The sequence below is a fragment of the Lepidochelys olivacea genome, assembly GCF_965140295.1.
Source record: "Lepidochelys olivacea isolate rLepOli2 genome assembly, chromosome: 1".
Taxonomy (NCBI): Eukaryota; Metazoa; Chordata; order Testudines; family Cheloniidae; genus Lepidochelys; species Lepidochelys olivacea.
Genome location: NC_140411.1, coordinates 269,419,530 through 269,442,593, shown reverse-complemented (window position 1 = coordinate 269,442,593; position 23,064 = coordinate 269,419,530). Strand labels below are relative to the sequence as shown.

Below are 23,064 nucleotides of genomic sequence, written 5' to 3'. Positions count from 1 at the left end.
CGGGGTTGGGCCCAGTGTCCCACTCCAGCTGCTGTGACCTAGCACGCAGGGTTGCATTACTGCTCAGGTTTGACCACCCCACATCTCCCCCATTATGATGGAGGGGCATGTGAGCCAAACCTCAGAGGTGCTGTGACCCCACATGCTAGGTCATAATGCCACTCAATGAAGTTTTACCCACCTATCCTCCCGCCATGATGCGGGGATAGTGGGGCCAAATCTGAGCAACGCTCTGCCTGGTGAATGCAGAGCAGGCTCACTTTCCAGCCTCTTCATATCTCCTCACTGGGCTAAGGTAGGTTCACTCTCCAGCTCCTACCTCCCCACTGCTCCCTGGCCCTCTGCTATGCATTGGGCCAGTGACCCAGCCTTTGGGAAAGTCACACAGACAGGGAGAAAAGTCACAGGCAGACAGAAAAATCACAGTGACAAACCTGCAGCCCTAATGATCTATTCCAGTTATTATACTCTATTACTCAACCACTATCCAACACTATCTTTCCAGTCCAGTAAATAAAAAAATTATATTCAGTAGATTTTATGTAAGACCTAGCCAAAAATAATGTTTTCTGATCTTGCATTGGTTGATTCATAACAAACCCTGTTCCTAGAGCTGCACAGAGATCAGTCTCATAGTAAAAATAAACAAAAAAGATTCCCTTAAAAATCAAGCTCCATTTGAGAAACAAAGTAAAAAATTATCCATGTTTGCTGAATGATAAAATATACAATTAGAAAAGGGAGATTTTTACCTCCAACCTCTAAAATTATTCTGCAAACAATGGAGCTCATTAAAAATGATGAAATGGCAATTTTTGTTTAAGAAATAATTTCAGTGAAATAAAGTGTTGCTGTGGAACAATGATTTTGAAATGCTATGTAAATACCAAGGCAAAACAGAGATGTATATATTTTTTTGAAACAGAAAACCTTGATGCTGTGATAACATTCTGTTCTAATGACTTAATTTCAGTTATTCCAAATGACTACTGGAGATGGAATTATTTTGTCTGATACATGATGGTGAAGTGGAGCAATGACTGCTTACTATACCATTGTTAAATAGATGTGTTGTGATTGGTTTATAAAAATAGATGGGTCGTGTGCTATAGCCTTCCATTAATTTAATTGTCTGGCACAAGTTCCATCGGCTGACAATTGCTTATCATTTTTTCTTTAGCAAATGTTGCAGGTGTTTGTCCTGGTTGTTTTGAGAGGGAATACAAAAGAGAATGGAGGATGTAGAAAGGAAGTAATAAGCCATAATAAGAAAAGGAGAATTGAAATGAAAATGAGCAACACAGCATGTAAAATATTAGATTTAGAGGCACTAATGAGGAAAATTGTTAAATTTTCATTTATATACAGTGTGGGCATTTTAAGTACATTCTGTTTTTACAATTAACAATGAAATGATCTTTAACAATGAAAATGGGAATAATGGAGGCATTACTTATTTTTCTATATGCACACATAATTAGCATAAACTGTTGTTTGGGAGATTGCCACTGGGAATTAATACCAAAGGTTTTTTTGAATGGTTGTAAGAGACAGACAAGAATGTAGAGGAAGATTTTGTAGTCTTTGAAAACAGCAAGGAATTGGAAAAGAGACTAAATCAGGCATAGTTCAGATAGTGCTGCCAGGCCTGCAGATGCAAAGATTCCCTGTGTTCTGTGCTGAAATAGAAGTGTAATACTTACTACTCCATGTCTACTGTTGCATTGTGAGGATTACATTCTCTTTTGTGCTGAGAGCTTTGTGCTAATAATAACTTCTTTAAAGATAGATCTGTGCATGATTCTCACTTCTGGGTCTTAGTTACTTAGCTCAAGACTGGCAAAACTGATGAAACTTCCCTAACTCTTAGGGTTTTTCTTACCCTGGAGGGCAGCAGTAGCAGGGTAGAGTGTTAGCCTCACTGATCATTTTGCTCACTCCCTGCTGAGTATAGATGCTGCCCTCTGAAATTTACAGTCAGTTATTCCTTTTTGAAGTTGGCAAAGGAGTTTCATGCAGGAGACTGCCAGCCATCAGTCCTCAGGGTTGAAATAACAAAAAAGGAGCTTGGTCTTGCAAGTATTGTGGGAGCAGGATGCCCAGCCGATTTCATAGAGTTCAGTATTCAGAGCACTTGCAAAATCAGGAGCAAGTTCTACAAGGAGGGTCAGAGACCCATACATTGTATAAATAATCTGGCCTTTAAATGGTTTCATTAAAAGAAAGAAATAAGATTAGCCAATGTGCTTTTTGAGTTTGTCATGGATTAAGTAAAACAAGTGGCTAAACAAAAGATAGAAAATTAGAAATAACTGGAACAGAGTGATTTTTGTTATAACGTCTTATTAGGTTGGGTTTAGACCCTACTGCACAGTGCAAATGAAAAGTCAAAGTCTGATCCAGCATGGATTCACCAAGGGAAGGTCATGCCTGACTAATCTAATCGCCTTTTATGATGAGATTACTGGTTCTGTGGATGAAGGGAAAGCAGTGGATGTATTGTTTCTTGACTTTAGCAAAGCTTTTGACACGGTCTCCCACAGTATTCTTGTCAGCAAGTTAAGGAAGTATGGGCTGGATGAATGCACTATAAGGTGGGTAGAAAGCTGGCTAGATTGTCGGGCTCAACGGGTAGTGATCAATGGCTCCATGTCTAGTTGGCAGCCGGTGTCAAGTGGAGTGCCCCAAGGGTCGGTCCTGGGGCCGGTTTTGTTCAATATCTTCATAAATGATCTGGAGGATGGTGTGGATTGCACTCTCAGCAAATTTGCGGATGATACTAAACTGGGAGGAGTGGTAGATACGCTGGAGGGGAGGGATAGGATACAGAAGGACCTAGACAAATTGGAGGATTGGGCCAAAAGAAATCTGATGAGGTTCAATAAGGATAAGTGCAGGGTCCTGCACTTAGGACGGAAGAACCCAATGCACAGCTACAGACTAGGGACCGAATGGCTAGGCAGCAGTTCTGCGGAAAAGGACCTAGGGGTGACAGTGGACGAGAAGCTGGATATGAGTCAGCAGTGTGCCCTTGTTGCCAAGAAGGCCAATGGCATTTTGGGATGTATAAGTAGGGGCATAGCGAGCAGATCGAGGGACGTGATCGTTCCCCTCTATTCGACATTGGTGAGGCCTCATCTGGAGTACTGTGTCCAGTTTTGGGCCCCATACTACAAGAAGGATGTGGATAAATTGGAGAGAGTCCAGCGAAGGGCAACAAAAATGATTAGGGGTCTGGAACACATGACTTATGAGGAGAGGCTGAGGGAGCTGGACTGCAGAAGAGCTCTTTAGCCTGCTCTTTAGCCTGCAGAAGAGAAGAATGAGGGGGGATTTGATAGCTGCTTTCAACTACCTGAAAGGGGGTTCCAAAGAGGATGGTTCTAGACTGTTCTCAATGGTAGCAGATGACAGAACAAGGAGTAATGGTCTCAAGTTGCAGTGGGGGAGGTTTAGATTGGATATTAGGAAAAACTTTTTCACTAAGAGGGTGGTGAAACACTGGAATGCATTACCTAGGGAGGTGGTGGAATCTCCTTCCTTAGAGGTTTTTAAGGTCAGGCTTGACAAAGCCCTGGCTGGGATGATTTAACTGGGAATTGGTCCTGCTTCAAGCAGGGGGTTGGACTAGATGACCTTCTGGGGTCCCTTCCAACCCTGATATTCTATGATTCTATGATCCTGCAGTGGATTGCACATGTGGACTGCTGTGCCCAGATTGAACCCTATTGACATCGGTAGTGTTCTACACCCACATAGCAGTCTGCCTGTGCACTACCAATGGGAAGATTGGACCCACTGAAGGCAATAAGCCAAAATATGGAAATGTGGAATGGCCTAATATGACATAATGGAAGAATCACATGGAAAACTATATGCACTCTGGCGCTAGTTCACATCTGTTAGACACAGCCCAGAGTAAGAAAAGTCACACTGCCTCAAGGGGGCCAAGGGAGAGTCATTGCTTTCAGGAGCTTTCTAGCTCAAGGAGAGGTCCCCCCCCCTTTATTGGGTACAGCCTGCTCCCCAGGCTGGTGCAGAAAGGGGTGGGAGTATGTTCCTCCTCCTTCCCAAACAGTTTGTGTCCACAGTCTCCATGTCCTCAGGAGACTGTGCTCCCCTGAGCACAGGAACTGTAGTTTTGCCTGGCCTTCATGTGGGCCATGCAAAGAGGTTGAAGGTGCCGTGTGCCTCTCCTCCTGCCCCCCACCCGCACCCCAGCTTCAGTTCACATAAGGGCCAGGCAGAATCTGACTCCTGATGTTAAAATATTGAATGTTAAAAACATTTTCTCCTGGCTGGTAAACAAGTACAAGAGCAGGTTGGAAAAGGCTTTATAGTTGCTTCCCTTGTATCGCCACATTGCTGGGGTCACAAATGGCATTTCAGCTGCAGATGACAAAGTTCAGCAGAAGACTCAGAAATAGCATTGAAAATAAAACTCCCTTTTGGTGTGCATTTTAGTTTCTTTCTGCTGTGAAGTACACCTTAGCTTTTAAACTTGCAAATTGCAAGGTTGAATAAAATGGGTGTGAGTTAGGTTTAATTGTTTTTGCATTTGCAGATGGATATGGATATGAGGTTCGCTATAAAAACCTTATGGCCCCTTCTCTCAAAAATGAAGAAATCATACAAAGTGAAAAGGACCAAATAGAAAGTGAAGGAACAGCATGTAATATCTCCAAGGACAGCCAGAGGAAACAAACTATAACATGGGTCCATTTAATCCGCTACCATAATTACTTAATAAGATATAATATGAGCCATCTCTTTGGTATGAACTGTCAATTTTACTTTTTTCTTGATGCCAGGGGAATTAGAGTTATTCTCTGAAACTAACTCCAAAGTACCTAATACTGAGCCTGATTCTGAGCTCTTTTGCACTGTGTAAATCAGGAGAAACTTCAGTCAATGGGGTTATGCCAGTGTAAAACCAATGTAAATGAACATAGACTCAGGATACCATATTATGTCTCTTTAGCATCACCAAATAAGTCTCTTGAAATTGGTTTCTCATTATTATTTCAGTAACCTATTTAATTTTCAAACTTTCTTTTTAATTACGGAGACCTAAGTAAACATTTGATTGTCAAGATGATAGTGAGAGTTGCACTTAAAAACAACATTACATGCCAGGCTCCGGGGGTGGTTTTGGTCCTCCGCAGCTGTTGTCTCGGGGTAAGCCCCTAACTGAGCTCCTGAGAGAGATGGATTCTTCCTTCCACTGAGCAACTCTTAAAATCACCTCAGAAAGCTTTTCTTTCTGCAAGCACCAACTGAGATGCTTGCAGGTGGGTGCTCTAGTCTGTCACAGAATTGTAAGGATTCTTAAGCTACTTTTGTTATGTGTATTCAGCTACAGACAGCCCTGGTCCATGGCTGTGGCTTCAAGGTGCTACAATTCAAATAAACAATAATAATTAAGAACCATCAGTTTAGTAATTCTGAAAAAAATATTTATAGATTTTTGCTGAATTTATTTAAATTTACTATGTGATTTGGATTTATAAACGTCAAGCAGTCATAGAAAGTCTATATTTCTAAATAGCAAATGGTAAATTAATGAAGATTTTCTCTTTCCAAAGCTGTCTCCAAATCAACACCCGGACCATTTTCTATGGAAGATGCACTGTTCACTTCTGTTTTTGATACAGGAATTGTTCTACGTTTAGCAGAAATGCATTTTTTCCTAAAAAAACATCTGTATATATATTCAACCTGTTGTCTTGAAGATTTTCCAAAACAGCTGCAGGTTTTAGAAAAACCAGGTGTTAGTCTGGCTGCTATTCCTGTAAAGGTATGTTTTAAAAATTATTTTCCCTATCACACATGCATGATGAGTGCAAAGCATGTCATGCAAGAAGAGCTTCATGGACTCTCCAAATTTTCTGTTTCTTACCAGCTCTTCTACAAGGGTGACATTCACACCACTGCACAGGGCCAGCACAAAGCCCATGCAACACTTAAGTCCTACTCAAGCCTTATTTTGAGGAATTAATTGTTGCACAGGCTTTTGTGCTGATCCTCTGCGCAGGAGTGAATTACATCCAATGTACATTGTGTCTATAGCATGGAAAACAGTAGCAATTAAACAATGTTATTTTGAAGGGAAATTTTCTTAAAAAGCTAAAGAAAATTTCAGTGTTATTTGATAGAAGACCAATATTTTTGTCTTATCCCTTGGTCAAATCCCCATGCATCGCACCAAAAATACCCAATGCCTAATACATATTCAGATTGTACAAACCTACTATCCTGTCAGAATTGTATATGTTTTGTATATATTCTATATGTTACATACAATATTATGAAACATTTCATTCAAAAAATGAATTCTATTTATTTGTCTAAAGAGGACACTGCAGAGGTGTTTAATTCCAGGTTTAGCTTATTTTTAAATGTGTGTTACAATTGTAAATATGCTTATTAGACCAGCTGAGTTAGTAGTTTTAGAGTCAGTCCTTTCAGGACTGAAGGGTTGCAAACAAACATGGCAACTAGTCCAGTCCAAATCTCACAGTCATAGAGTTGAAGGCCAGAAGTGACCACCAGATCATCTACCCTGATCTTCTGCATATCAGAGGCCACCAACACAACCCAGCACCTACACAATAAATCCAAAGTATTACAGTCCACAAGAGCCTAAACTATTATGTGAATCAGGCAGCGCATGGGAGGGACTGACATATACCAAGGCCCAAGGCCCTGCAATGGCAGGGAATTGATAAATGAAATATACCCAGATTATCTCAGTGAGTGAGCTGCACAACATGCTGCAGAGGAAGGAGAAAAAGCCCCAAAGTCATTGCCAGTCTAATCTAGAGGAAAATTCCTTCCCAACCCCACATATGGTGATCAGTTAGACTCTGAACATGTGAGCAAGAATAAGCCAGCCAAGCATCTAAGAGAGAGAATGCTCAATGCCACTTTGGAGCCCTGGCCCACCCATACAGTATCCCATCTCCAGACATGACCATCTCTGATGCTTTAGGGGAAGTAGACCAAACAAAACCACCCAAGAATACATTGCAAGGGTGAGGGATGTCCTCTCTTGAACCTTACAGGTGGCGAGCTGAAGCCCTGAAGCATAAACTTTTAAGAACATAATATATAAATTGGAAGAGACCCACCCAGGTCTGCTGAGCCGTGTCTTCCGCCATCACAAACAACTCCATCATACAATCCCACTCATACATGTGTCCATCTCTCACTTCAAAATAATCTAGTTTTTTCTCCCCACAACTCCTATTGTAAGGATGTTCCAGAATCTTACTCCTTTGATTAGTAACTTTCTGATTTCCAGTCTGAATTTGTTTATAGTCAGTTTATATCCATTTAGTCTGTTGTCAACATTGTCCTGTAGCTTAAATAGCCCTTTACCCTCCCTGGTGTTTGTTCTCCCTTCTTCCCCCCACCTTCCCCAATAAGAGCAATCATATACCCTCTAAGCCTTCTTTTTGCTAGATTAAATAAGCCAAACACTTCCAGGAGAAACAAAAATAGGTCTGGAACTAGGTTCCATGATTGCAAAAGGAACTTTTAAATATTAAGGGAAGTTGACTGAACTTAAGAGGTCAAGCATCTGAATATGAAGAAGCTTGGAATTACTGTAAGTCAAAATTGCAGAAACTATCTGAAGCCTGCATCCAAAGCAAGGGGAAGAAACTCATAGGGAAGCATTGCAGACGAAACTGGATGAACAAGCATCTCAACAGATTATTAAGAGAGAGCAGAAAGCCTACAAAGAGTGGAAGAAGGGATGGATCAGCAAGGAAAGCTAACTCTTGGAGATCAGAAAGTGTGGGATAAAGTGAGAACTATCAAAAGCTAAGCAGAACGGGACATGGTAAAGGAAATTAAAACCAATAGTGCAAGGTTCTGAAGCTATATAAATAAAAAGAAAACAAGTAAAGAAGTGGAACCACTAAACACTGAGGATGGGGCGGATATTAAAGATAATTTAGGTGTGGGTCAGCACCTAAACAAATACTTTGCCTCAGTTTTTAATAAGGGTAATGAGGAGTTCAGGGGCAATGGCAGGGTGGCTGATGGGAGCAAGAGTGTGGAAGTAGAAATTACCATATCCGAGGTGAAAGCTGAAGCAAAACACAAACAATTGTAAGACCAAGAGCAAGGATTTTTCATGAATCCATAAACTTCGGGGGTCATATCCCAGGATTGGAGAATTGCATATATAATACCTATATTTTAAAAAATGGGGGGGAAAGGGTAATCTGGAAAATGATAGGCCTGCTAATTTGACCTCAACTGTATGCAAGGTCTTAAAACAAATTTTGAGAGAGTAATTAAAGACATAGAGGTAATTGGGATAAAATACAACATGGTTTTACAAATGATAGATATCTTTCTCTGAGAAGATAAGATTTTCTAGAAAAAGGAAATCCAGTAAATCTAATTTACCTGGATTTCAGTAAAGCATTTGATACAATTCCGCATGGGAAATTGTTAGTTAAATTGGAGAAGATGGGGAAGGAACTGGTTAGGAGACCTTAGCAGGTCATACTGAAAGGTGAACTGTCAGGTTGGCAGGGGGTTAGTAGTGGAGTTCCTCAAGGATTGATTTTGGGACCAGTCTTATTTAACATTTTTCATTAATGACCTTAGCACAAAATATAGGAGTGTGCTAATAAAATTTGTGGATGACACAAAGTTGGGAGGTATTGCCAATATGGAGGAGGACCGGAATATCATACAAGAAGATTTGGAGGACCTTGAAAACTGAAGTAACAGAAATGGGATGGTATTTAATAGTCATGACTTTGCACGTAGCGACTAACAACAAAAAATTCTGTTATAAGCTGCGGATGTATCGGTTAGAAGTGACAGAGGAAAAGAAAGACATGGATGTATTGGTCAAACTATGAGCCATCAATGTGATGCAGCTGTGATAAAGGCCAGTGCATCCATAGGATGGATCAGGTGAGATATTTTCAGTAGAGACAGAGAATTGTCATTACCATTATACAAGGCACTGGTGAGACCTCATCTGGAATACTGAGTGCAGTTCTGGTCTCCCATGTTTAAGAAAGATGAATCCAGACTAGAACAGGTGTAGAGAAAGGCTACTAGGATGCTCAGAAGAATGGAAATCCTACCTTATGAGAGGAGACTTAAGGAGCTTGGCTTGTTTAGCCTAACCAAAAGAAGGCTGAGGGACGATATGATTGCTCTCTATAAACACATCAGAAGGATAAATACAAGGAGGAAGAAGAGTTATTAGGGACTAACTTGAAGGGGAAAGGAGTCCAGGAGAGCTGGCTGTATTTCAAGGAATCCCTGTTGAGGTTACAGGGACAAACCATCCCAATGAGTCGAAAGAATAGTAAATATGGCAGGCGACCAGCTTGGCTTAATGGTGAAATCCTAGCAGATCTTAAACATAAAAAAGAAGCTTACAAGAAGTGTAAGGTTGGACATATGACCAGGGAAGAGTATAAAAATATTGCTCGGGCATGTAGGAATGATATCAGGAGGGCCAAATCGCACCTGGAGCTGCAGCTAGCCAGAGATGTTAAGAGTAACAAGAAGGGTTTCTTCAGGTATGTTGGCAACAAGAAGAAAGCCAAGGAAAGTGTGGGCCCCTTACTGAATGAGGAAGGCAACCTAGTGACAGAGGATGTGGAAAAAGCTAATGTACTCAATGCTTTTTTTGCCTCTGTTTTCACTAACAAGGTCAGCTCCCAGACTGCTGCGCTGGGCATCACAAAATGGGGAAGAGATGGCCAGCCCTCTGTGGAGATAGAGGTGGTTAGGGACTATTTAGAAAAGCTGGACGTGCACAAGTCCATGGGGCCGGACGAGTTGCATCCGAGAGTGCTGAAGGAATTGGCGGCTGTGATTGCAGAGCCATTGGCCATTATCTTTGAAAACTCGTGGCGAACCAGGGAAGTCCCGGATGACTGGAAAAAGGCTAATGTAGTGCCAATCTTTAAAAAAGGGAAGAAGGAGGATCCTGGGAACTACAGGCCAGTCAGCCTCACCTCAGTCCCCGGAAAAATCATGGAGCAGGTCCTCAAAGAATCAATCCTGAAGCACTTACATGAGAGGAAAGTGATCAGGAACAGTCAGCATGGATTCACCAAGGGAAGGTCATGCCTGACTAATCTAATCTCCTTTTATGATGAGATTACTGGTTCTGTGGATGAAGGGAAAGCAGTGGATGTATTGTTTCTTGACTTTAGCAAAGCTTTTGACACGGTCTCCCACAGTATTCTTGTCAGCAAGTTAAGGAAGTATGGACTGGATGAATGCACTATAAGGTGGGTAGAAAGCTGGCTAGATTGTCGGGCTCAACGGGTAGTGATCAATGGCTCCATGTCTAGTTGGCAGCCGGTATCAAGTGGAGTGCCCCAAGGGTCGGTCCTGAGGCCGGTTTTGTTCAATATCTTCATAAATGATCTGGAGGATGGTGTGGATTGCACTTTCAGCAAATTTGTGGATGATACTAAACTGGGAGGAGTGGTAGATACTCTGGAGGGGAGGGATAGGATACAGAAGGACCTAGACAAATTGGAGGATTGGGCCAAAAGAAATCTGATGAGGTTCAATAAGGATAAGTGCAGGGTCCTGCACTTAGGACGGAAGAACCCAATGCACAGCTACAGACTAGGGACCGAATGGCTAGGCAGCAGTTCTGCGGAAAAGGACCTAGGGGTGACAGTGGACGAGAAGCTGGATATGAGTCAGCAGTGTGCCCTTGTTGCCAAGAAGGCCAATGGCATTTTGGGATGTATAAGTAGGGGCATAGCGAGCAGATTGAGGGACGTGATCGTTCCCCTCTATTCGACATTGGTGAGGCCTCATCTGGAGTACTGTGTCCAGTTTTGGGCCCCACACTACAAGAAGGATGTGGATAAATTGGAGAGTCCAGCGAAGGGCAACAAAAATGATTAGGGGTCTGGAACACATGAGTTATGAGGAGAGGCTGAGGGAGCTGGGATTGTTTAGCCTGCAGAAGAGAAGAATGAGGGGGGATTTGATAGCTGCTTTCAACTACCTGAAAGGGGGTTCCAAAGAGGATGGTTCTAGACTGTTCTCAATGGTAGCAGATGACAGAACGAGGAGTAATGGTCTCAAGTTGCAGTGGGGGAGGTTTAGATTGGATATTAGGAAAAACTTTTTCACTAAGAGGGTGGTGAAACACTGGAATGCGTTACCTAGGGAGGTGGTAGAATCTCCTTCCTTAGAGGTTTTTAAGGTCAGGCTTGACAAAGCCCTGGCTGGGATGATTTAACTGGGAATTGGTCCTGCTTCGAGCAGGGGGTTGGACTAGATGACCTTCTGGGGTCCCTTCCAACCCTGATATTCTATGATTCTATGATTCTATGATTATTTAAGTTAAGGGCCAATGTTAGCACATGAACAAATGGATATAAACTGCCCATTAACATGTTTAGGCTTGGAATTAGACAAAGAATTCTAACCAACATGGGAGTGAAGCTCAGGAACAGCCTTCCAAGGAGACTATTAGGGGCACAAAGTCTAACTTGTTTCAAGACTGAGCTAGATATGTTTATGGAGGAGATGGTATGATGAGGTTGCCTCTAATGGCATATGGCCCATCTACGACTGCTATCAGCAATATATCCATGTTGGCCGGAGATTGGACACTAGATGTGCAGGGCTCTGAGTTACTACAGAGCATTCTTTTCCAGAAAAAAGGGTCTCAGCTGCTGGGTCTTGTCCACATGCTTAGGGTCTAGCTGATTGACATATTTGGGATTGAGAAAAAAATTTCCCCCAGGTCAGATTGGCAGAGATCCTGGGGGGTTTTCATCTTCCTCTGCAGCATGGGGCATTGGTCACTTGCTGGTTTGAACTAGAATAAATGGTGAATTCTCTGTAACTTTAAATCAAGATTTGAGTACTTCAGTAGCTCAGCCAGAGGTTATGGGGTCTATTTCAGGAGTGGGTGGGTGAAGTTCTGTGGCCTGTGATGTGCAGGAGGTCAGACTAGATAATCATGGTGGTTCCTTCTGGCCTTAAAATCTATGAGCCTCCTCTCATAAGATAATTCCTCCATGCCCCCAGTCATAGAATCATAGAATATCAGAGTTGGAAGGGTCCTCTGGAGGTCATATAGTCCAATCCCCTGCCCAGAGCAGGACCAATCCCCAACTAAATCATCCCAGCCAGGGCTTTGTCAAGCCTGATCTTAAAAAACTTCTAAGGAAGGGGATTCCACCACCTCCTTAGGTAACGCATACCAGTGTTTCACCACCCTCCTAGTGAAAAAGTTTTTCCTAATATCCAACCTAAATCTCCCCGACTGCAACTTGAGACCATTACTCCTTGTCCTGCCATCTGCTAAAACCATCCTAGTATCTCTTCTCTGCACCTGACCAGAATTGTACACTGTATTCACATGAGATCTAACCAGTACCTTGTCCAGTGGCATTAAGACTTCTCTCTCTCTTCTGGAAATGCCTCATCTGATGCATCCAAGGATTGCACTAGTATTTTTCAGAGGCTTATAACACTGTTGACTTATAGTCATCCTGTGATGGATCAACATATCTAGGTCTCTCTCCATCTCTGTCACTTCCAAACGATAAACCCCAGCTTGTAGCAGAAATTCTTATTATTAGACTCTAAGTCCATGACTTTGCACTTTGTAATATTGAATTTCATCCCATTCAGGTCTTTAAGGTCATCAGGATTTTTCCATATAATATTCTGATCATCGTCTGCATTGATGATGCCTCTCAACTTAGTACCATCAGCAAATTTAGTACACTCTTATATTTGTGCCAAGGTCAGTAATAAAAAATATTGAATAAAATTGGTCCCAAGACTGAGCTTGAGGAACTTCATTAGTAATCTCCCTTCAGTTCAATAGTTCACCTTTCAGCAGAACCTGTTGCCTTTTCCACTTTAGCCAGTTCCTTATCCACCTTACAATTCTTGTACTAATCCCCATCTTCTCCAATTTAGCTAGTAATTTCCCATGTAGTAGTATATCAAATGTTTTACTTCAGTCCAAGTGTATTAGATCTACTGCATTTCCCTTATGTAATAAATCAGTTATTTTCTCAAAGAAGGAAATCAGGTTAGTTTGGCATAATTTACCTTTGGCAAACCCATGTTGCATTACATCCCCATTACCATTAACCTCCATGAATTTAATTATTCTTTCCTTCACAATTTGCTCTAAAACCTTGTGTACTACTGAGGTCAGACTAACAGGTCTGAAATTGCCCAGATCACTTTTCCCCCCTTCTTAAAGATAGGTACACTGTTAGCTATTTCCATATGGTATTACCCACAAATATATAGATTTATTAAATATCCTTGCTACTGGACTAACAATTTCATTTGCCAATTCTTTCAGTATCTGGAATGGAAATGATACAGAACCCCACCCCACGCCCCCATTTGAGCACATTAAGCTCTTTAAATTTTCCTTCCAACTCACATGTGGTAATTTCCATTTCTATGTACTCATTTTCATCAGCTGTGCTTCCATGTTATCATCTTTATTGAAAACCAAGGCATTGCATTCATTTAGATTTTGGCCTTTTCCTAGATTATCCATAATCCCCTTCCTATCCACACTGCATAGAGTTCCAACTTCATCTTTCCTTATTTTCTTTGTATTTATATAACTAAAAAACCTCTTGTTATTTACTTTCCATAACATGGGCTAATTCAGCTTGACTTTTAGGTACTGTCATTTTATTCCTACATTTTTTAACCTCCAAAATGTAGCTTTCTTTGCTGATCAATCCCTTCTTCCATTCACTGTAGGTCTTCTGCTTACTCTAATAACTTCTTTGATGTGGTTATTTGTCAAGCTGGGTCTGGAGCCTTTCCCTACAAGTTTTTCCCCTTGTTTGAGATGCAAATTGGAGATTATTTTTATATAGTTGATTAAAGGAAATTCCAAGCTTCAAACCTAAATAAAGCTATATACTCACATTATATCATTCACAGCAAGCTTCAACAGTTGGAAGTGTAGGGTCTGCAATAACAATGCCATATATATTGATTTTAGTCTCTGAAGGTTCAATGTAAAGTTAAACATTATTTTCTTCCCATCCCACTCTTCACCTGAACAGGAATAACAATTACCATTACAACATTAAAATAACAGGTTATTCTTTATGGTTAATCTTACTGTCCATTCTTCAGTGTTTTCATATAAGCCTGCAAAAATGTGTTCTCTTACCCATCTGATTTAAACTGCTTTTATGAAAGTAGCTCTTTAGAATTGGTGAATTTTCTGTAATGTAAAACAGCATAGCATTACCCAGTTCCCAGCAATGAAGAGCTAACTGTGCCACTGAATAAACTGTAACTATATGATATGTGACATCTATAACAGCCATCATATATCAAAAATTATTTCACTCAGTCTGCTCTTCTTTTGATATAATTAGTGTTACACTGTCCTAGAATAATCAGCTCCAGAGATCACTGTTATGTTTGTGACAGGTGCAAGCAGCATAATCATGAGTTAGTTTCACTGTTGTAGACAGCTAACAAGCATAAAATTGTTTGATTTTTTTGTTATCTGCTCAAAGCTTCATTGATTTTTATAATAACATTTTAGAAACTTTCATCATTCAGCAGGTTGTATGCATTATTTTAAAAAATTGTTCCTGTAATTTGATACGTAAACCTCAGTGGCTTTTCACTACAAATAGGTAGATGACTTATTGAAAGTATCATTGTTATATTCAGGATCTCCTCATTTATGCATGTCTGTATAACTTTTTTTCATCCATTGAAGCTTTTTTCTGCTCTGTTGAACAAAGAATCCAAACAAATTACATTAAAATTTCAAAAAATGCTCTGATAAAATGTACCTTTTAAAAATTTTTCATGCTTACATTTTATGTCACTCTGTAAGACAATAGTTTGTTTACAGGATTTTGAGAAAGTTGAGTTGATAAATACCAATGTCTGTAGTCCAGCAACCCTCCAGTTTGACAGGAGGAGCTGTGTCATCGTTCTTCTGAAAGATTCAATGTGATGTAAACCACAACAAATGATGTTGTACAGTTAAAAACAAAATATGCCACATAGCCCTGTGTGGTACATTAGAAATATATACTGTAAAAAGAAATTTCTATAAATCCTTAATTAAACTGTACAACATAGACTAGATATTGCAAAATCATAGAGATATCAAAAACGAAATCTTTTTATACAGATACACATTAACATGGAGATGCAACAAACTTACAACAACATTCTAAAATGGGCCTGGGAACAGGGATTTAATCAGGCATTGAGGGCTCAAAAGTATCTTAAAGGTAGAGCCTTGTTTTGTGGATGGTGAAGAGTTCATGGCCACAGCCAGAGCACCAAGAGACACTGAGGAACCATGTATAGTGTGGGGTACCCCCAGGAACAGAGTCTGCTTTACTTTGCCAGGAGACCATTGTGGGTATGTCATGGGTGCTTATTGTCTCAGAGTTTTTTATCCTTTGGATCTGTGTGGCCAAGGACCCATTGACCATATACGAACATTTTTTGTGGCCAAATGGTGAAGTCACTACTGTAGTTGTTAACATATATGGAAGTGAGTTGAGTATCTCAGCACTGGATTTCCACATGATCAGCATGTCAAATAATTTTTAGAAAGGATGAACCATCTGGAGCTTAGAAGTACAGATTTTGATTAACTACTTCACTTTTAAAAACTCTTCAGTTTACTCATTATAAAAAATGTTTCACCATGTGAACTCTTAAAAAGCTCAACTGAGAAAAATGGGTGTGGCTTCTTTTAAAGCTGCATATTTACTTGAATAACTATATAAAAGGTATCAGAGGGGTAGCCAGGTTAGTCTGGATCTGTAAAAGCAGCAAAGAGTCCTGTGGCACCTTATAGACTAACAGACGTATTGGAGCATGAGCTTTCCTGGGTGAATACCCACTTCGTCAGATGCAGTATAAATAAAAGTAGTATATTTATACAGCAGTAGATGTTATAATGGGACTAAAAAGACAGTGTAGATTGTCTAAAGCAGTGGTTTTCAATCTTTTTTCATTTGCGGACCCTTAAAAAATTTTGAATTATGGTGTGGACCCTTTTGCAAATCTTAAACATAGTCTGTCAACCCCCAGGGGTCCACGTACTCCAGGTGGAAAACCACTGGTCTAAAACTAACTGCTAGCCAAGCTTATTTTATATTGGAAAAAAATTATAAATCATTATTTTGGTTTACATTTGTTTTTCAGGTGTCTCCAGAAATTCCTGGAGCCCCACATAAGAAGTCCACAGTGAGAATAGCTTCCCCTGTTTCTTTTAGCACAGACACAGACATTCAGCTAGACAACAAGGCAACGATTGCTCCAAACAAGGAACTTTGCATCCAGTGGTACATTCCATCTCTGGAGAAAAGAACGAAAGATATGGAGACTATGGTATAATTACAAAATGAAAAAAGAGTTGGATTGGAGATTTTTATTAAAAATAACAAAGTGCATTTAAGTGCAGTACCTGAAACTTGTATAAATCCTATATACATACAGTGCATGATGCCACACACCTGAAATTGCCTGTGTATGGACCAAAAATCTTCATCTATTGCTAAGAAATAAATTTTCAACCACAAAAGCAAATTAATTCAGTAGGACTAAAGTTGACCTAACTCATCTTGTTGGTATTACTCCATAGACTGGGTGATTGTGCTTGCTATATGGACCATAATAGTTCGATATAATAAAATGACTGACACACACCAGGGCAGGGAAGAAGCTTCAATAGTAACATGTCCCCTAACCCACATTCGGTAGAAGCCCTGTGTTCAGTCTGCATGGGGTGAAGACTCTCTGGGTTTTGAAATGTGTGGTTTAATGGGGTCAGGAAGTCAGGGTGCATTCGGGGTGGTCATGCCATGTGGCATAATCTTTCAAACCCACAGAAATTACTTACTTACTTAGTGGTAGCACCTACAATAGTCTGGATGCTGTACAAATAGCTATGTAGAAAGAAACAACTCCTTCCACCAAAGAGTTGACAATCTAAGGTTTCTTTACAGGTTTTGCTGTTTTATGCTTACAATATAAAGTATGTCAAGATTGTCAGCATCAAGACTTTCAATTCAGTCAATGTGTTTTCTGGTCACTTGTGGATTCCTCTGACTAGGTAATTAATCACAGACCTTGTTATATTACTACATGCTATATTATGTGTGTAATGTCTACTGTATGCATAATTTGTGTCTTGATCAAATGATGACTGCTCAGAAATATAACTTAGTATTTGAAGGCTATAAATACTAAGGACAGAGATCAGTTGTATAGGGTGCTACAAGGGGGAATAGCTAGGAGTAATGCGATAAAATTAGGTAAAATAAATTTTAGGCTGAATATCAGTAAACTTTGAGATATATCAGACTGTGGATAGAGTCCCAAGGAAAGTAATAGAAGCAGTATTGTTTGAGCTATGCAGAACTGAACTGGAGGAAGCACTGGAGAACATTGTGAAGGGAATAGTCTTGTAGGTAAGAGGTATCCCTGCCCGGCAAAGTTCAGAATTTTGTTATACAACTATAGTAGTAATTTATGTATTATTTCAAATTCAACTCAGATCATCAAATTGTTAAACTTACCTGGTGTGTTCTGGCATACAAAACACATAACATAGCAACAAAGGCAACAGAATGGCAATGGCATAAAGGAGAAAATATTATTTTTGAAGTATGTTTCCTCTCACCATTTTTGTTGTGGTTCTTTTAAATCACAAAATGCCTAATACTGCATTTCTTCACATTTCATATTTCCATTGTCTTCAGTGAAAGCTTGGTTTTTGCAAAACTGCAGGATCAGGCTTGAAATGAAAGAAACCATTGTAGCAAAACTATGTGAGAAACAACTCATGTCAATTTGTTTATGTATGGCAATAAAAGTAACATCAAAGCATTGCCAAATGTATAACTGCATTTTGTAACAGATACAACATTATTCTTTTTTAGAATTATTTCCTTACGTGAGAAATTGTCTAATGTGAAACAGCACATTGAAATTTTGGTGCAGTCATCTACAAGTTTTCCTTTACAAGTACAAAGTGAAAGACAGAAACAAGTGCCTTCAAAAAAGTCCAAAATTAATCTCGCAAAGGTGCAACTTGATGAAAAAACAGAAGTAAGTGAGGACAAATTATGCCCAGGATTCTAAATACATCTGATAGTCCGATGTCTTACATGTTTGTTTTTGAGGAAATGTGAAAGTTGGAAGAAAAGACAAAAACTGAGACCTCCCTCAACTACTTCAAGGAAGGTTGAAACATTTTAACCCACATCACCTAATCTTTAACTTTGTAACTTTTTTCCTTTCTTGTCAGGTGTGCCTGACATAAAATATGCTCAGCTTCCTTGAAAATAAAGGCCACATTCTCAGATGTCTAAATATGGCTGTAAGCACCTAACTTTTTTTAGTGATCCATATTTGAAAATGTTGGCCATGGTATTATACTAATATGCAGATGAACACGAAAGCTCTTTTGACAAAATAGCTTATACATCTTCAGTGCAGAATGGCCAGTGATTGGATTCTAAAAAGAGAAACTTCCAATAACTGAGTAGGACTAAAACTGGCAAGGAATTTCTTTTCATTTTCTCTATACCACCATGCTCTCTCTTTTTATTAGCAAGGCTGAATATGTCTCTGTGACAGAAATAAATAAATACAAAAGAGGCAATTTCAGGATTTCCATGTGGTCTCTTTGAGATAATGTCAATGGAATAGAATATCGCTACAGCATAACTGCTGCTTGATAAATGCTGAGGAAAAGAAGACGTTTATTTTCAAAGTGGGAGACATTTATCATGTGACACTGTTCTCTTTATATCTATTATATGAAATGATTAATGATGTAGATGCTGTCATTTTTCTTGATGGGTGCTGTGAAGCAGTGACAATTGCTCACTGTGCTATTATTGAAAAGCTGTATTCTGACTGGCTTGGAGAACAAATGATGTTTCAGCCAATCAGAGAATACAGTGTTTTTCGGAGGTAGACAGAGCTGTCCTTTAGTGACTGTTTCTGATTAGCTGAAGGTTTTTGTTCAAACTTTCATTAGTAAATAAGTCAGTGATCTGAAAACCACAGTCTGGAATGCTAATTGGTTGTGGCATTTCTTTTGTATGTTACATGTACATAAATATCTTCTTCCTATCTGCTTAACTCTGTCTCCAGTAAATGTGTGGCAGAAGTACACTTATTGGGGGCTTATTCCCAGAGCTGTGCTGTCCATAGGACGGACCGGGGCAACCGCCCGGGCCCCATGCTTTGGGGGGCCCCGTGCTTCGGGACACAGGGTCCAGGGTGGCTTGAGGGGCTAGCAGGGGGCCTGGCACTAGCAGCAACGAGCAACTCGGCCCCAGGCTGCCCCACTCTGCTCCGCCTCACCAGCTCCTGGTGTCGCTTGGGGGAGGAGGTGGAAGCTGGAAAGAGGCAGGGCAGGGGCTTGGGGAAAGGGGTGGAATGGGGGCGGTGAGGGGGCTGGGGGGAGGTGTTGTCCCAGGCCCCGCATTCCCCTAGAGACGGCCCTGCTCATTCCTCAAGTCAATTGGTGTTTTGCCTGAGTAAGGACTGCAGGATTATGCCCTTGAGTTACTATAGAAAAGACCAGCATGAATTTACTGTAGATACTATAAGTCTGGTACTTTATACATTTAAGGATGTCTGAGCATCACTTCTCTGCAGTATTAAAAAATGGAACATAAACATTCCCACACTTTGAATTCTGTCAAAACAACAAATAACCCCATAATTGTGAGGCAATGAAAAAGAATGTTTAAAAATCCTCTCTAATAGTTCATAGCATAAAACGTAAAATACAGCATTGATTTTTCCTATTTTGTTATAGGAAATGCTTAAGCAATGTTTGTCTGAAGTAAAAGCTTTGCTGTGTATTGTTCCAGATCTGGCCTCTCCATTAACTGAGGTATGATATTCTGATTTTTAAAAAACCCTCTTTTTCTTCAAGGCTAAAATTTTTTGGTCAAACTAAAATAGAGATGATATCAATTAGTCTTTCTTTCTTTCTTACATTATTGGTTTTTAATAGAGATTTGTACAATCAAAATAGCATTGATGTACACAATTGTTACCTGCTCAATTTAGGGCACCCTGCCTATACCCTACCCACAGCTCAAGGCATGACCCAATCAATTTAGGCACCCCCACCCTTTTCCTTCCTAGGGTTCAGGGTGTAAGGTACATATCTTTACCCACAGGGCTCAGGAAGAAACCTAATCAATTTAAGTACCCACCCCTTTTCCCAGTGAAAGAGCTTTAAACAGCTGTGCTCTAAACACCTATTTATTAGCAACACTCACAGAATACATATACCAAGCAAATCTCTTATGCTCACCACTCCCAATATACAGACAAATTTCACCCAATGGCCAGGGAGGATCCACTAATCTAGGGGTTCCCAGCGATGCCTCTGCACGTCATGGTCATATAGAGGAGTCAGAGTTCTGGCAGCTTGATGTTGAACTGCAGCCCAGAAATGGTTCCCAAAGAGCATTTTTTTCATTTACATTATATAGGTAAAACTAGCTACCTCCATTAAATTTACTAAACCTATCACATTATTCCCCACTCCTAAATAACAAAAATTTAACCAATTACATACTGGCACCTACCTGTCCTCCTTCCTGCCCAAGTTTTTACATTTACAATTTAGACATGAAAGATAAACTTAGTTGTGACCTTCTCTATTTATGCAGATGGTCAGTATTGAAATGCTGGTCAGAGCTTATCTTAATATTTTTTTTTTCCAATTTTAGTGGTGAACTCCCTGAGTTTCACCCAAGGCTGGTTTAATATGGGACCGGGGTCGGGGGGCATATTTGATCAGGTCTCAGGCCTCCACAATAGCATGATTATAAACTTTATATCTTCGTTGTTTGGCTACAAACACTTCCTTCTACATACAACAGAAAACTAAAAATACTCACAGTAGATTTGTCTAATTTTTCCCTTCTCCACCTTTGCCAAGAGCTATATCCTTTGCATAAGCTCCACCAGATTCCCAGCACTTTTTAATATAAAGACTACATGTATCCTTACATCTAGCTTTGGACCCTCCAGTCATTTGGGCTTTCCTTTTGTCCTTTTTGGCTCTTACCATCAACTTTTTGGGGAGGTGGATTGGTACATTTTTTGTCCATGACAGTATACTCAAGTTGTTACCCCACTTGTGATCAGCATTCAGTTTCTCTTGGAGGCATCCAAAGAGTGATTGTGACCTCACTACCAGTTTCCAAGTCCCCAGCAAGACTGTCTTAAATAAAAACAAGATGGGTGAGGTAATATCTTTTATTGGACCAGCCTCTATAAGTGAGAGAAAAACTTTTGAGCTTATACAAAGCTCTTCTTTAGATCTGGGAAATGTACTCAGAAGATACTTCTATACTGCAATTAGACACCCACAGCTGGCCCATGCCAGCTGACTCGGGCTAAAGGGCTGTTTAACTGCAGTGTACACATTCAGGCTTGGGTTGCAGCCCAAACTCTGGGACCCTCCCCCATTACAGGTATATATCCTGGACTTTCTCCTTGGAGTATATTCTGTGGTATCTGAGTACCTGGCTGTAGATAACAGATTTCTTGGTGTGTTTGGGGTGTTTACTGGATCTGTGAAGGTAGGTGTAGTGATCTGTGGGTTTCTTGTATGCAGTTGTCTGTAGGGTTCCATTGCTGAAGCTGATCGTGGAGTCCAGGATGTTGACCAGACTCTGTCAGAACAACTGATACAAAACCTGTAGACATAGCTCCACTGCTACGATGATTGACACTCCCCATAACACACCTTTCAAAATCCAGGGATTCTACACATGCCTATCACAACATGTGGTGTACCTCATTCAGTGCACTAAATACCCCAATAACAACTATGTGGGTGAAACTAGACAATCACTATGCTCCCAAATGAACTCTCACAGAAAAATGATGAAAGACGAAAATACCAAAAAGAAAAGAAGTACTTGTGGCACCTTAGAGACTAACCAATTTATTTGAGCATGAGCTTTCGTGAGCTCATGCTCAAATAAATTTGTTAGTCTCTAAGGTGCCACAAGTACTCCTTTTCTTTTTGCGAATACAGACTAACACGGCTGTTACTCTGAAACCTGACGAAAATACCAAATCGTCTATGGGGGAACACTTTTCACAAAGCAATCATTCTATATCTGACCTCTCGGTCTTCATCTTAAAGGAAACCTGCGCAAAACTTTCAAAAGATGAGCCTGGGAGCTTAAATTGATAACTTTGCTGGACACTAAAAATCATGGACCGAACAGAGACATTGGATTTATGGCTTATTACAACAATCTGTAACCCACTAACCTCTGACCCCCAGCTTTCTGTTTCCCCAATGACTGGAGAGGTGTTGACAGGCCACGTGACCGGGAATGGACCCTTGAAACTACTTATGCTATACAATCTTTTTCACCTTGTATTTTGTTGTGACACCCAGAGTACGGTTCCCAGACCTGAAGAAGAGCTTTGTGTAGCTTGAAAGCTCGTCTCTCTCACCAACAGAAGTTGATCCAATAAAATATATTGCCTCACCCACTTCGATTCTCTAATATTCTGGGACCAACATGGCTACACCAACACTGCATTAAATAAAAACAGATACAGCATACCATGTTAAAAAATCTGTTGGTCAGTCAGACTCAGCATGACAATTTAACCACCAGCCCTCTAGGGATTTCCTGCCTCTCTTCATTTTTTTCAGGTTATTTGTAAACCTTGGTGTTCTGTGAGGAGAAGCTGGCCTGGGGCAACTATTGTGATAGTAGATGCCAAAACATTAGTATAAAGTCTCATAAAACTGTTGATAGACTGATGAGGACAATTTTTTTCCTCAAGTCTACCTGATGGAAGCTTAATAGTTCTTCTTTGAGTGATATACATATGGGTGCTCCACTTGTAGGCGTGGCAGCACCCCCTGTGCTTGGGATCGGAGATCTTCATCAGCAGTGCCTGTCGGACCACACATGCACACCTCCCCCGTCTCGCAGGATGTATATGTAGTGCTGTGCTGTCCAACTGCCCCCAGTTCCTTCTCTGCTGCCT

General features: G+C 40.4%; 1 protein-coding gene across 1 annotated transcript in view; it reads left to right on the top strand.

The window, feature by feature from the left end:
• Positions 1–23,064, top strand: part of CFAP54 (cilia and flagella associated protein 54) — a 216,676-nt gene that overhangs the window by 183,992 nt on the left and 9,620 nt on the right. Inside the window, exons 63-68 of the mRNA XM_084646844.1 lie at positions 4,565–4,774; positions 5,586–5,797; positions 16,207–16,392; positions 17,010–17,116; positions 17,946–18,114; positions 19,841–19,918. Coding sequence (XP_084502970.1) covers positions 4,565–4,774; positions 5,586–5,797; positions 16,207–16,392; positions 17,010–17,116; positions 17,946–18,114; positions 19,841–19,918 — 962 coding nt within the window. The remainder of the gene's footprint in view (positions 1–4,564; positions 4,775–5,585; positions 5,798–16,206; positions 16,393–17,009; positions 17,117–17,945; positions 18,115–19,840; positions 19,919–23,064) is intronic.